The 14,751-nt window shown below is 43.1% G+C and overlaps 1 protein-coding gene across 1 annotated transcript; it reads left to right on the forward strand.

Annotated features, from left to right (window-relative positions):
• Window positions 1-5,629: 5,629 nt before the first annotated feature.
• On the forward strand, window positions 5,630-6,631 carry LOC119315498 (ervatamin-C-like). Its single transcript, XM_037590108.1, has one exon. It carries the CDS (start codon window positions 5,630-5,632, stop codon window positions 6,629-6,631), a length of 1,002 nt encoding a protein of 333 aa, XP_037446005.1.
• Window positions 6,632-14,751: the final 8,120 nt, after the last annotated feature.

Below are 14,751 nucleotides of genomic sequence, written 5' to 3' on the forward strand. Positions count from 1 at the left end.
ACATGGATAGATAAGTGACCAAATTAATAGAAGTTCATCATCACATTAAAACCAAAGTACATACATAGTTCTCATTGAACAACATATAGCTCTCTAGAGCATCTAGTTAAACCATACATTGAAACTATGTAAAACCTTTTAATGCAACAATAAATGCAATCATAATCACAAGCAAGGTAACAATTGATCCAACTGCATAATGATACCAAGCCTCTGTATGAATGGCATATTTTCTAATCTTTCTAATCTTCAACTGCATTGCATCCATCTTGATCTTGTGATCATCGACGACATCCACAACATGCAACTCCAATATCATCTTCTCCTCCTCAATTTTTTTAATTTTTTCCTTCAAATAATTTTTTTCTTCTTCAACTAAATTTAACCTCTCGACAATAGGGTCGGTTGGAATTCCCGGTTCAACTACCTCCTAGATAAATAAAATCTATGTCAACTTGATGGGCATAATTGTCATAAACAATAAATGAATCAAATAGTTATAAAAGATAATATATACCACATTCAAATCATAGCCAGGACGAGGGCTGACGGGGGCGGATACCAAAACCATCGCACTATATAATAACAAGCAATAAGAAAAGTAAGAAAATTAGACAAGTATCTACCTAAAGGAAGAATTTTTTCTTTCAGAAGAAGATAAGAACAAGTTCACCACGGTGGTGCCGGCGACGATATCGGCGCGGGCGATCGACGGCGGTGAAGACGGGGACGGGACATAACGAACCGCTACACCTAGACAAATCTCGGGTAAAATGGAGTTTGGAGGTCGAGCTTCGAGAGGAGAAAGCTTAACTAGTGTGGCTCGGGCATTTCACCGAACACCTGTGCATAGGAGGTGAGCTAGAGCACCACAAAGCTCTCCCCTCGCCGGCCAAAAAAACAGAGCAGTGTGGAGTGCTTTGCTCGCGGACAAGGGGTATATATAGCCACCTCATTGGTCCCGGTTCGAGGCTGGAACCGGGACTAAAGGCTCCCCTTCTGTCCCGGTTCTAGACACGAACAAAAGGGTCCCGGTTCGTGCCTAGAATCGGAACAGAAGGGTCCACACGAACCAGGACAAATGCCTCCCATGGGTCCCAGTTCGTGACAGAATCGGGACTAATGGGCTGGCCAGGCCCCAACCAAAGCCTGTTTTCGACTAGTGATAGATAAATCTTATATATATATATATATATATATATATATATATATATATATATATATATATATATATATATATATATATATATTGGGGGCACCAAACAAGCCTTCGTATTAATCAACATCATTAAAAATATCTTAACCATTCAATCTATATAATGATCTATCTTAACCCTCCGATTTACGTTGCACTGCTGGAAGAAATAAGGACAGCCTGACACGACACCAAGAACCACAATTTGTACCATCAGGAAAGAGTCCACCTCTGGTTTTTTCTTAAACGAAAGAGTCCATGTCCGTTTGAACAAAAAAAAGGGAAGAGGCCACGTCACAACCACAATTTTTACCATCAGGAAAGAGTCCACGTGATTAAAATAAAAGGAAAGAGCACGTCCGTTTAAAAAAAGGGAAAGAGTCCACGTCCCCATTTCCCCACCATAAAAGAAGGGGTCTCGGTCCTGTTCAAAAAATCATTAACATACATGTTGCTTGAAAAAAAAGACACGTACAATTAAATACTGTTCGAGCATCATGTTACAAAAAAAAAGACAATGGCAGCACAAAAAAAATTGTGTCTAAATGCTCAAAAAAAATCAAACCTACCTTATGAAATAAATTCACAGTCGATTCTTTTATTATGTGAAATCACCTCATTAAAACTAGACCGATTCTATTTGTGTAACTAGCACAAATACCCGTGCGTTGCAACGGGAGAAAACACTGGTTCTTATGAATCGAAATTTGCCAAGTCGAACACGGTCTAGTTGTCTGCTAGTGCTCCATATCTTCTACCAGAAACTTCCATGTCCACCGGCGTTGATGTTCACACAACCACAACTGTCTGACTCCATCTTTAGGGCAACTATGTTATGGGCAAACGGTTAGACTTGTACTTGCTTTAACTACAAAATTAAGTAAAAGAAGCAGACTCCATAATACCACATTCTCTAGAAAAACTAATTATGCATAAGAGCACAAGCTTATTGAACAATAACACTATCTCCAAAAAAAAATAGCCGTTTCTTTTAGGGCTATACACACAGAAAATAGCGAACTAAAAATCCTTCACAGAGAATGCACATTGATATTCTCGGATATTTGGATAAAGAAATGCTTATGGTGACACAACCGATATATGCACATAGGATGATTCTAGGAAGCTAATTGTCTATTTTTATGAACTAAGTGGGCCTGATGTACTATTTTCTAGTTAAGAACTTTTAGGCAAAATAAGTAAAGGAACGGGATGAGAAAATTAATTGGGGAAGCAGATGATTGAAGATCTAGGCCATACGTATGTGTTTTGGCAGCCAACCAAAAGAGCAGTGCATCTTCGCCATCATGTACGAGAGCAAGCCCGGCGTCTCGTCCTTGCCGAGTCCACCTACAACTCTGCTATGGAGCATCAAACATGCCCTCGCGGCTGTGTCCGAGCATCGTCGTCGTGTCCGACTACCACTCCGGCGTGCAGGACTACATCAACTTGTCTTCACCGCTGTGTCCGAGCAGCCAGGTGTCTCCTTGCTGTGTCACTATGTCCTCGCGCCGCTGTGTCCGAGCAGCTAGGCATCTCGTGCTTGTTGTGTTGACTTACTGTCCGAGCAGCTAGGCATCTCGTCCTTGTTGTGTTGACTCACTGTCGGAGCAGCTAGGCATCTCGTCCTTGTTGTGTTGACTCACTGTCTGAGTGACCCCGCACTACCGACCATGCTTCCTTTCTCTTGTTTTTCTGTGCTTTCTTTCTCTTTCTCATCTCAATGTTCTTGCCATGAGGCGGCTGGTTGATGTTACAAAGAACTTCAAAACGTATATAAATTGATGAGAATCGATTTAAAAAGGCGAGGTGGGACTATTGAGAAAATAATAAACATGCACCAAACTATTCTTTGCCCCTGTCGTAAGTCGAGGTGTTGCTGCCGAGCTGACAAGTATTTTAAAAAGAAATAGCAAGCCAACCACTGCACAAAAAAATGAGGTAGCTCAGTTGGCAATGAAACATAGTTCCCGTGTATAAGGGTGCCACTTCGACTCCAGTTAAAGGCAATTTTTTTACAGTGTCGCTGGTGCTAGTTGGGCCGTCGTACTGTTTTGGGCGATAGATGGGCTAAGGCCCAGGCGGCGGCGACCAGACCCAGCAACGGACGATCATCGTTTAGTACCACCTCACCACCTCGTACGTGACTCAAACAAACGGCAAAAAAACTAATCACGGGACGAAACCAAGAATATCACCTTACTTTAATAGTAGGTATAGATATGAGAAATCGTGTTGTTGTAACATTACTAGAAAAATTTACATCAAATGTCATGGACAGAAAAATCATGCATGAACATAAAATTACAACATCCCATCCAAAAAATGTACAGTGTCCTATCATGTTCTCCCACAAGCATGTTTTGTTTCTTTTAAAAGGTCACACGCACATGTATCAAAAGAAAAGATGAACAACGTCCCTTTAAAAGAATTACAGTGGAATTAAAAAGAAATAAGCTACAACTTCAAGCCAAAAAAAAGTACAACGACCTATCATATTCTCCCACAAGCACGTTTTCTTTCTTGAAAGCCACACTTATGTCTGCTCAACTCTCCCGGTTGATTTCCTTTCCAAAAAAAAAAATCTCCTGATTGATTTCAAATCCAAAGAAAGAAAAACACATTAGCATGTTGCTGCAAAAATTCTTCTTCAGTTTGCCATCCGTCCCAATGGCGCATCATCTAATCCCTCCCTACGGCAGCTCTTCCTAATCCTCTGCCTTGCCGCATCATCTATTCTTTAGGCCATCGGTGCCACCTTTAGTGTTCCATCAACCGCTAGAATAAAATCTAAAAGGAGGTATAGTCCAATCCGTCATCTCCTACTGTGAACATGTTTCCCTCAATCTTGGAAAACATGATTGTCATCATCCATTAAACATACTCCCTCCGTTCCTAAATACTTGTCTTTCTAGGCATTTCAACAAGTGACTATATACGGAGCAAAATGAGTGAATCTACACTCTAAAATATGTTTACATACGTCCGTATGTAGTAGTCATTTGAAATGTCTATAAAGACAAATATTTAGGAACGGAGGGAGTAGATGATAGTCTCTCTGTAAAAGTTTAGATTTTGCACCGTCGAGAGTGTTGCCTACTACTCCTCATAAGTGGTCCTCTAGGGAAGTAGGAAATAACCTAAGTACATGCGTACATAGTTCTTTAACATCAAGGAGACATTCCGATTGCAAAACCGATTGATATATGCGTAAGTTATATCTCGGAGCATGAAAGCCGAAGAGAGGAGAATTAACTCATATGAGATGTTTCTTACAGATAATCGTAAATTTTGCTGACTTACACTTAAATACTTGGGATATAATATTCTCTTAGTATTATCATAATTTTCATGATGAGACTTAAAAAAAATATGAGTTGTACATTAATTAATTATTCCATTAAGTAATATAGTGCCATCAATGTCTTTATCTTATGCTGGACTTATAACTAGCAGAGATGTGTGTTTTTTAAAACATCATCAAGTATAGGAATTCCATGAGAATATTACGTTGAGTATTATCTGTCACAAAGATCACATGCACATGCAGACTATATATGCCATATACAAATGTGTCATAGATATATAAAAAACTTTTTTATCTGAATTAATTTATAAAAAACATATCTACAATATACTTTCTAAACATCCTGCATATAATAAATTAGTAACTGAATGTTGTCCAATATTATTGTCTTAGCAAATTTGATGAGGCAACATTTCACATTTGGTTTACAAATTATTATTTTTCATGTGCTGAGTTTACTTATGAAGTGCATGCTCCTTTAAGACTATGAAACACATAAAGACGTGGAAATCATATTTTGCAAAATCTTTGGAGAAATTTTATCCCTTTTCCTTCAAATGCTGCAGGCTATTACATCTCCCCAAATATTTCAAACGGGCATCCCAAAATGAATTCAAATGTGTATCACAAAAAAATAGTTCTATCATTACAAACAAAATATAGGTTGTCACATATTTATTTCAATAAGAAATGCACATGAATTAGCTAGGCCGTGCAGATGCACGGGTTGACGACTAGTATAGACAGATATAGATAAATATAGATAGATACAGATATAAATATAGATAGAGATAGAAAGATATATGTTCTAGATATGCACAAGTATCTCGAATAATTACTGCTAGATTCACCGTCTAGCTCAAAATCTTCTAGTGGCGACCTTGCCTGTGGGTCAGTCCACTATTTCAGCATTTCCGAGTTAATTAAGGGTGTACACAAAAACTGCACGTGCACTACAAGAATTTTGCTATATAAGGAGGACCAAAGCTACCTGGCACACTCCACACAACCCAATAGATATCTAAGACACTATAAGCAACCACTTAGTACTTACAATGGCAAGAGCAATTGTAATGATATTACTCATGGCCATCGTGCTTGTTACCACTACGCCGATGACACACGCCATGGACATCAAAGATAGGGACTTGGCGTCTGAGGAGTCCCTATGGGCACTATATGAGCGCTGGTGCAAGCATCACAATGTGAGAGACGACCTCAGTGACAAAGCCCGGCGCTTCAAAGTGTTCAAGAAGAACGCTCGCATGATCCATGAATTCAACCAAGGTGACGCACCCTACAAGCTGAGCCTCAACCTCTTCGGCGACATGACTGATGAAGAGGTCGACCACATGTATGGTCGCTGCTCCAACATTAGGCCGGACGGCGGGAAGCGGAGCCAAGACCAGTTCACACACGGAGTTGTTGTCGCGCGTGACAACTTACCAATGTATGTGGACTGGCGCATGACAGGCTACGACCAACGTCCGTCGGCTGTGACGAGTGTGAAGAGACAAGGAGGGTGTGGGTCTTGTTGGGCTTTTGCGGCGGCAGCAGCAGTGGAGGGCATCAACTCCATCAGGATGAGGAACGTGGTGTCATTGTCTGCGCAACAACTCGTAGACTGCGACAAGGGAAGTACTGGTTGTGTTGGCGGCGGCGCACTAGTGGCCTTAAAATACATTTATAACCACGGCGGCATCACCACAGAGGCTAGCTACCCATACGTTGCCTATAAGCATAGCTACTGCTTGGTGTCGAAACGTAACCCTGTCGTCACCATCGATGGCATCAAAGAGGTGCCGCAAAAGGATGAGGTGGCATTGATGCAGGCGGTGGCAGCCCAACCCGTTGTTGTGGTGGTTGACCCGAACGCCTTCAGGCGCTATGGAGGAGGCGTCTTTGTGGGTCCATGTGGTAGGGATCGGACCCACTCAATGTTGGTGGTGGGCTACGGCACCACCGATGACCATGACCCCAAGAGACGCATAGATTACTGGATCATAAAGAACTCATGGGGGTCAAAATGGGGTGAAAATGGCTACATCCGTATGGCACGTGGAGCTGGTCCTACCAAGGAGGGCTTATGTGGCATACTGATGGAAGCGTTTTACCCAGTGAAAAATTAGTATGAAACGTGGGAATAATATGATGAAAATAATTTAATGGAGTCTATCTTAAAAAGCAAACTAATGCACATGTATCCAATGATGTCTTCTTTCATTTGATTCACCGCTACCTCAACTACTATAACAACTATTGATTGTATTTCTCATTTCCCTCTATTTGTCTTCTTATGTTTGATTTCACTACTACTCCCTCCCTTCCTAAATATAAGTTTTTTATAGAGATTCCAATAAGGACTGCGTACGGAGCAAATGAATGAATCCACACTCTAAAATATGTCTATATACATCTGTATGTAGTTTGTATTGAAATATCTAAAAAGACCTATATTTAGAAACGGAGGGAATGTTATTTATAAAAGCTTGAGTTTGGTGAATCCAAATGAACTGAGCCATCCAACCACCTATATCCAGCGTCTCACCCTACACGAATGATGGATACATCACATAATCAATAATTTGGAAATATGTTAATTACACAGATCGTAATTTTAAAACGACATTAATTTGCATTAAGCACAACTAATCTTGGAATCAACATTAATTGCAGATAAACGTGGAAATAGTATTACTGTCAAATAGGACATGAGTGCACGTACACAATTACTACTCTTATATCTTATCTAGGACAGTAGAAAACCGAGCCAAAAGCTAGCCCTCTCACGCACTAAGCGATTTTCATCGTCAGATCTCGGGTCCCGATCATTTTTGGCGGTTGGATGGCTGTCCTAAGGGGCTGCTGCTACAGTAGAAAAATCTAAAGCTTGTGGTTGATTGGGCCTTCTTCCATGTGAAGCCCACGAACGGAACGACTAACCCTAACTTTCCATCTTTCTGTGTTTATTGGCAGTCCCAGGTGACTGGGTCAGCAGTCGCTCGCCGCCGACTGGACTCGCTTGCCGAGTGCGATGATGGAGAGAAGGAGAAGCAAATGTTGCTGCTTCAGTCCCCCATATCTCTCCTCTCACATCATGACCTCTGCTAAAGCGTCCGCCCTAGGTCTGCTCGACGTCATCACGGTGTCCCCAACTCCCCATGCCCGAGGCTTCACCCTAGTCCTGGCCATGGGCAGCCCGGCCTGGTCGACCCGACCCGACCTTGACCATGGGCCGGGCTTGGGCCTAGGTTTTGAGCCTGAAGCCTGGGCCGGGGCCGGGCCCGTCGTTTTTGTCGTTTAAGTAAGAGGCCCGGCCCATGGCCCGAGGCCCAACAGGCTTTTAGCATGATGGGCCGGGCTCGGGCCTGATTTTTAGGCCCGACAGCCGGGCCAGGCCGGGCTCATGCCTGGGTTTTTTGCGTCGGGCTTTGGTTGGCCCGGCCCGAGGGATGGCTAGGTATACTTCACCCATAGACAACATAACAGGTGCGTAGGAATATCGATGTAGGGAGGCCGAGGGTCTTCGTACAAATTCCAGGTAAAATCACCTTACCTTCACTATGTTCCTTCTGCTCACATGCCTTCTGTTGAAGAAGTTGTGCTGATACTATGTTGGTGGAGATGAGAAGGCAATGCAAGACCCATCAGTACAAGCTCCTTTTCAGTGGTGGCGGCGGCAGCGAGAAGCGCCATATTTTCCGTGTCCACCTCCTTCCTCTTGTAGTGTCTCTTTGCCCGCCAAAACCCAGACCTAGCCGTGGTTGCCACTGGTGAGTGGCCCCTTCCTTTCCATTTGTTCTTGGGATCGATGTTCATGTGATGATATTTTTCAGGTCTCCTTTTGAGAGAAGAGACTGGAAGAGGTTGACTCATACACTATGAATCTATCCAAAGGCAACGAGTTTAATTTCTGTTATGAGATCTCTTATGTGGTTATGACTGAATTTTCGCGACAGTTAATTTGCAATTGGATTGGTTATGTGGTTATGACTGAAGCGGTGGATGGTGCGTGTTGTAATCGGCCGGGTGACGAAGCACTCTGGACCTGACGTATTTTCCTCGTAAAAACAAAAACGAATTTGTCCCCAAATTGGCAATTCAAACACTTGAAAAGGTGTACCAAAGAACAACATTAAATCTGCTACTTGTACAGCACAGGAACAAAATCCATCCAACACAAACGTTATCATGCTATAAACGCAGCAATGGTGCACCTCGTATAGAACAACTCATCTAACAACATCTACCCGCTCGATGACCGAAAGAGAAGGCCTCGAGATCGATACGAAGAAGCCCAGCCTCCGCTCCGAAGAACACGACCATGCATGGGCCGGTCTCCCCAAGGCCGCTGCTGTCTGGTTGAAGACGATGTCCTTCCACAGCTCTCGGAACGTTGATCTCTCGCTACCTTAAGCGAGAAAAAGCTTTGCACCCGACGGGAGTCTCTCGAGCAGAGGGCCTCTAACAATATCAAGCGCATCACTATTGAGTTCTGGCTTCACTTCATCTGGATACCAACCATCACTCGGTCTTTAACTAGCATTGGGATTTTGTGGATGAAAGATTCCTCAAGTGTTTTGAATCGTGGATTGGCAATGCAGCCTCCTCGGGAGGGCGTCTCATTCTCCTTAACTCCTCTTTAACTAGCATTGTGTACTTCTATATGTCCATGTTCCTACTAGCTAAGGGAGTGATTAGTAAACTGGATAAACATCGCAAGCGCTTTTTCTGGCAAGAACATGATGGACGCAAGCGGTATCACCTGGTCAAATGGTCCAGAATTTGTCGATCGAAAGAGAAGGGGGGCCTGGGGGTGAAAGATTTACGTAAACAGAATATAAGTCTGCTCACCAAGTGGTGGTGGAAGTTAGAGACCCGGAATGAGCTTTGGCAAGAGGTGATCCGGGAAAAATATTTCAAAAAGGATACGGTGGCATCCATTAAGACCAGATTTGGGGACTCTCACATCTGGAAAGCTATCATGAAAGTTAAGGAGCACTATATGATTGGCAGAAAAGTAATCTTGAATTCTGGCAATCTTGCCGGATTGTGGTTGGATCCTTTTGGCGATGAGCAACCGCTATATGTCCAGTTTCCTGTTCTGTTCAGCATATGTGATAATCAAGAGATAATGGTGGCTAAGTTCAGGGAGAATGTGAAGGTGAACTTCTTTAGAAGAAGTCTCAACCCCACACTTCTCGAACAATGGAGGGATGTGCGAGATAAGGTGCGGGGCTGGCCCCTATCTAACGATCCAGATCAGGTTGTTTGGTCCATGGGGAAGAAGAAGAAATTTACCACAAAATCCGTTTATGAATATTTGGAGAGACCCCTAGCTGGATGCAACTTTAGATGGATTTGGAGAGCAAAAATTCCCCTAAAAATCAGATTTTTTTGGCAATTGTTTCAGGATTCTGTCCTGACCAGGGATGTAATGTGCAGACGCGGGTGGCTGGGAAGGCCGGTGTGCGCCTTCTGTGACGGCAGAGAAACCTCTCAGCACCTCTTCTTTACCTGCCCTGTCGCTAGAGTTATGTGGAGAACAGTGGGGTGTGTTTTGGGCACTGAGTGTTGCCCTAACAACTTGTGGCAATACTTTGCTTGGTGTCATTGTTACCTCCCTGATGGTGAGAGGTTTTACACGTTTGGCCTGGCTGCGTTATGTTGGGCGATGTGGAACTGTCGTAACAAAAGAATCTTTGAATTCAAGGATTTGAAGTCTCCTTTTGAGGTGATATATTCTGCTTGTGGATACATATCTTATTGGGCAGGTCTGCTGTCGGGTGAAGATCGGGAGGTGATGGAGCATGGATCGAAAATGCTGAGGATCAACGCCACAAACATGATGAGAATCTGTGCAACACCGAGAGATGCGACGCGGAGCGGGTGAAAGTTGAAGTTCAGGTGGCCAAGGGCGGGAGGCAGTGCTTCTTCTTCTCCGCATGCGCTTCTTTTGGCTCCTGTATCCCGGTCATGGCGCATGAAGTTGGCATTTTGGTGAAAGACTAGTTTGGTTATGTGAGTGGTTCATGCTCCTGCGCGAGCTTTTGTGTGGGTGGCCTATCTGAATCAGGCTTGTAATGGCTGAACTTTTCTGGTCGTAGCTTCGTAGGTGTCACTGGGTTTTCGCCCCAAGGTGGGCTGCCCGATGACGGGTGCCCATCGTGGGTTTCCCAGTGATGCGTTGAACCCGCTTCCCCTTTCTAGGTTTCCTGGATCTTTTGAACTAATGTTATTTCCGTTATGAGAGTAATGGAAAGGGGTAATTCCCGGTTTAAAAAAAGCATCACTCAGTCTTTGAGTTGTATCCATAGTCACAACCTGTAACACAGGGGCATTCTCCACAACGTGCATAAGGAATTCAACTTGGCCTCTCTCACCCCTGAAACCCGTGACACGGATGTTCTTCAGATGCGTGTATTCAGATGGCGGGACCTCTTGTCTGAAAGGTCCCTCATTTGCAAACCACATAGTAGCAATCCCATGAAACTGCAAAAAAAAGTACATATACGATGGTATTCGAATTCAGCACAGAGAGAAACAATGCTGGAACGAAATACCATTCAAGATGCATGTAACATGGGGTATCTGGTTAATTACCATCTACATGCAGGTTGAAAATAATACTATGTGGCAAAAGAGGAACCAGTTCGGGAATATTACTTACATGTACTTCCAGCCTTTCAATAAGCGGAGAAACCCTTAGAAACGAAACAATGTAGAGAATTTTATCATGATCTTCATAAGATATCATCAACATTATCTGCACATGCCTGAGCCGAGAAAACACGCGAGGACTATTTAATGTCCATCGGGTCTGAAAGATAAAAGCAGAGGTTATTATTACTACTACACAAATGAGTTGCACACGCTAAACCCTAACTTGAATATCGTTGGAATGAAATACCTCTAGATGTATAATTAAAACATCCAGTGTTAGATTTTGTACATCTGGAAGCCTGTCGAGGAGTGACGCGGCAGCATGCTGAAAAACTGCACCGCGGAGCGAAATCTTTGCATTCCAGTTTGGAAGCATGACGGAGGGCAATAGGTATGTATGTTCCATGGTACAAAAAGGTGGAGAGACTTGCAGCGTGGAACTCTATATTGGTTATTTCACAGTAAATAACCTTCAAGTAGTGCAGGTGCGACAATTGCTGAACGACCGTCAGCTCATCGTTCAGGTGGCATCTGACTAGGCTCAGCCACTCGAGTTTACAGCAGTTGCCCAAGATGTTCTCCAGATCCTGCCTAGTGGTGCCTTTCAGTAAATAGAGATCGAGCTTTCTTAGGTTTGGAGACCTACGAAGTGCGAAGGATGTTTGAAGCATACAAAGCTAAGTTGCAGATACTCTAGGCAGGATACGCTTTCCTTGTCCAGGAGGTCGAATGGGAACGTGTAATGATAGCCGTGTCTCAGGGAGTAAATTGCAAAAAACCACCACAATTGAGGACCCTAATTCAGAAAACCGCCAGCATTCAGTTTTTTTCAAAAAACCACCAACATTGGGGTGACAGTTTTCAGAAAACGTTGATACCGTGATTTAGAGCATTTGAGTGGATTTCTGACGGGTGGGTCCCTTTGTCAGGTGCCATGTGGCCAGGGCGAGACGGCGGCCGTGACACGCTGTTAGACGGCGTCGGTCTAAACCTAACCAGCTCGAACCCTACCACCACTTTCCCCCAAATCGCATCTCGACTCCCCCTGGCTACCCGCTCGTGCTCACATCTCCCCCATGGCCACCGGTGGCGGCGGCGGCGGATGTGCCGGCAGCGACCTCAGATTCGTTGAATCCGGTGCCCGCTCCGCCTTTCCTCGCTCTCCCACGGCCCTTCCTCTCTCTCCCACGGCCCTTCCTCGCTCTCCCACCGCCCCCCTGCTAGGGTTGCTGGCAATGGTGGATCTTTCACCGACGGCGGAGAGGAGCTCAACGAGCAAGGCGGCAGCAAGTTCAAGCCCACATCCGACGACATTTTTTCGCAGGCGGCAGCATCATTGGCCCAGGTCTGGACGGCAAATCCCGCGCAGAGCCACCACTTCACCTCTGGCCTATGCGGTGTGGAGTGAGTCTTCTTCTTCTTCCTCTTAACTCTCTGAATTGGCTAGGAGTGCTTAGCTCTGTATAATTTTTCGTGTAGTCTATACTTTGCTCTTAGCCAACTGAATTTAGGAATTAGGGTTAACTGAATTGTTCATGTTTATTTGTTCCTGTATGTCTTAGCTATCTTGAGGTGTACTCGATATACATTGTAGTGTTATTTTAAATTATTTGGAACTGAACTATAGTTTAAGTGTAAGTAGTGTTAACTGACATTGGAACAGAACCATAGTGTAACTGAATATAGTGTTAACTGAATTTAAGTGTGACATAAATTAAAGTTTAACTGAATTTAGTGTTAAATGAATTTGTTTTGACATGTATTATAGTTTAAATGAATGTAGTTTAACTGAATGCACTATTAAGTGTAAGTAGTGTTAGCAGAAGATATTTGCAACTAGTTTAACTTAAATTAGTGTTAACTAACATTGGAACATAACCATAGTGTAAATGAATTTAGTGTTAACTGAATTTGTTTTGACATAAATTATAGTTTAACTGAATTTAGTGTTAAATGAATTTGTTTTGACATGTATTATAGTTTAAATGAATGTAGTTTAACTGAATGCACTATTAAGTGAACTTGTTTATAAATTGCAGTTTGGATGATGATGAACCATGGGAAGTGAGGTTTCATTTCCAAGGCTGTGACAATCTAGAAAGGAGACTGTATGAGTCAGATATAACATATCTGAATATGTTAGCTCTCATTGGGATTCAGGGCTATGATCAGAATGATTCCATGTATTATGTGAAGGAAGATGGTGTAGGAATGTCAGGGATGCAACTAATCAGGAGTGATGAAGATGTTGAAGAGATGCTGGAGTTATATGAGGACAAGATGTGTGTTACTATCACTGTTATGAAAGGTAGAGAGTCTGAGAGGGCAGAATTGCAGATTAACATTGGAGATGAGCAGCAAATTCCTATTTCACAGATAGGTTCACCTAAAATATACAATGTAGATGAAGAAGGTGTGCTATATGCAAGTCAGTCAAGTGAAAAAGCAGAACAAGCAGCATGTTCTGCTCCAATTGTCAGTGTACACACAGAGGACTCATTTGGAGAATATCTTATCACTCAGGAGAGTTGCAATGTGAGGAAGGGAACAACTATTGCAGATTTAGATGATTTCCTTAATGAGTTTGCTGACATGCCAGAAGTGCAAGAACACAACATGGAAGAAGATAACATGGAGGAGGAAGATCTGATGGATTCTGGTAGTGAAGAGGAGCAGGAGGATGAGGATGCAGAGCTACATGTGAAAATAAAAGACCTGGAGAGCAAGAGGGTTTTTGAAGGTGATTCTAAGCCAGAAGATTTATTTTGTGAGGCTGATGAGGAAGAAGAGGGCTTTGTTGAACCAGCACCTATGCAGAAATTGCCTATTAGAAGAGGACCCACAACAAGATCTCATTGTAGTTCAGAAGCTAAACTTGAAGAAGACTATGTTCCATTGTCTGATGAGGACATAGATGAGGAATTTGAAGTTGATTCAGATGAAGAGGTTGTGTTCTACTGCTCCTCATCTGGCAGGAAGTCAAGGGCAAAGAAGAGGAAGGCCAGGAAATGGTATGATGAGAACAGGCTTGCCCCACAGGACCAAATATGCTTTCACATGTGTTTTACTGATGTTTATCAGTTCAGGAGAGATTTGGTTAATCTTCATGTCACTCAAAGGAGGAACTTCCATTACCATAGGAACAACAAAGACAGGGTAATTGTTGATTGTGTTGAGAAAGACTGCCCCTTCCACATGGTTGCATCTGTTATAGCAAATGAGAAAACATTTTGTATTAGGAAGTTGCAATTAGAGCATACATGTGCTCCAAGTGGTGAGAATTGTAAGATTTCTGCTAGGTATGTGGCCAAAGCAGTTGAGGATAGTTTCAGGACAGATCCAAAAGCAGGAATTGAGATTGTGATAGACAAGACAAAGGAGAAGTTTGGTGTGGAGGTTGGGAAGATGAAGGCTTACAGGGCAAGACAGCAAGCTCTTAGTGTGGTCCAAGGTGATCAGGAAGCACAATATACCAGGATAAGAGACTATCTCCAGGCTGTGCTTGACACTAACCCAGGAAGCAGATGTATTGTGACAACAAGAGTTGTGAAAGAGCATCCAAGCAAGAACCCTAGATTTCATAGGT

The sequence above is a fragment of the Triticum dicoccoides genome, chromosome 6A (assembly GCF_002162155.2).
Source record: "Triticum dicoccoides isolate Atlit2015 ecotype Zavitan chromosome 6A, WEW_v2.0, whole genome shotgun sequence".
NCBI lineage: Eukaryota > Viridiplantae > Streptophyta > Magnoliopsida > Poales > Poaceae > Triticum > Triticum dicoccoides.

Coding starts and splice junctions, on each gene's coding strand:
- LOC119315498 (XM_037590108.1), top strand. CDS start 5,630: ATGGACATCAAAGATAGGGACTTGGCGTCTGAGGAGTCCCTATGGGCA.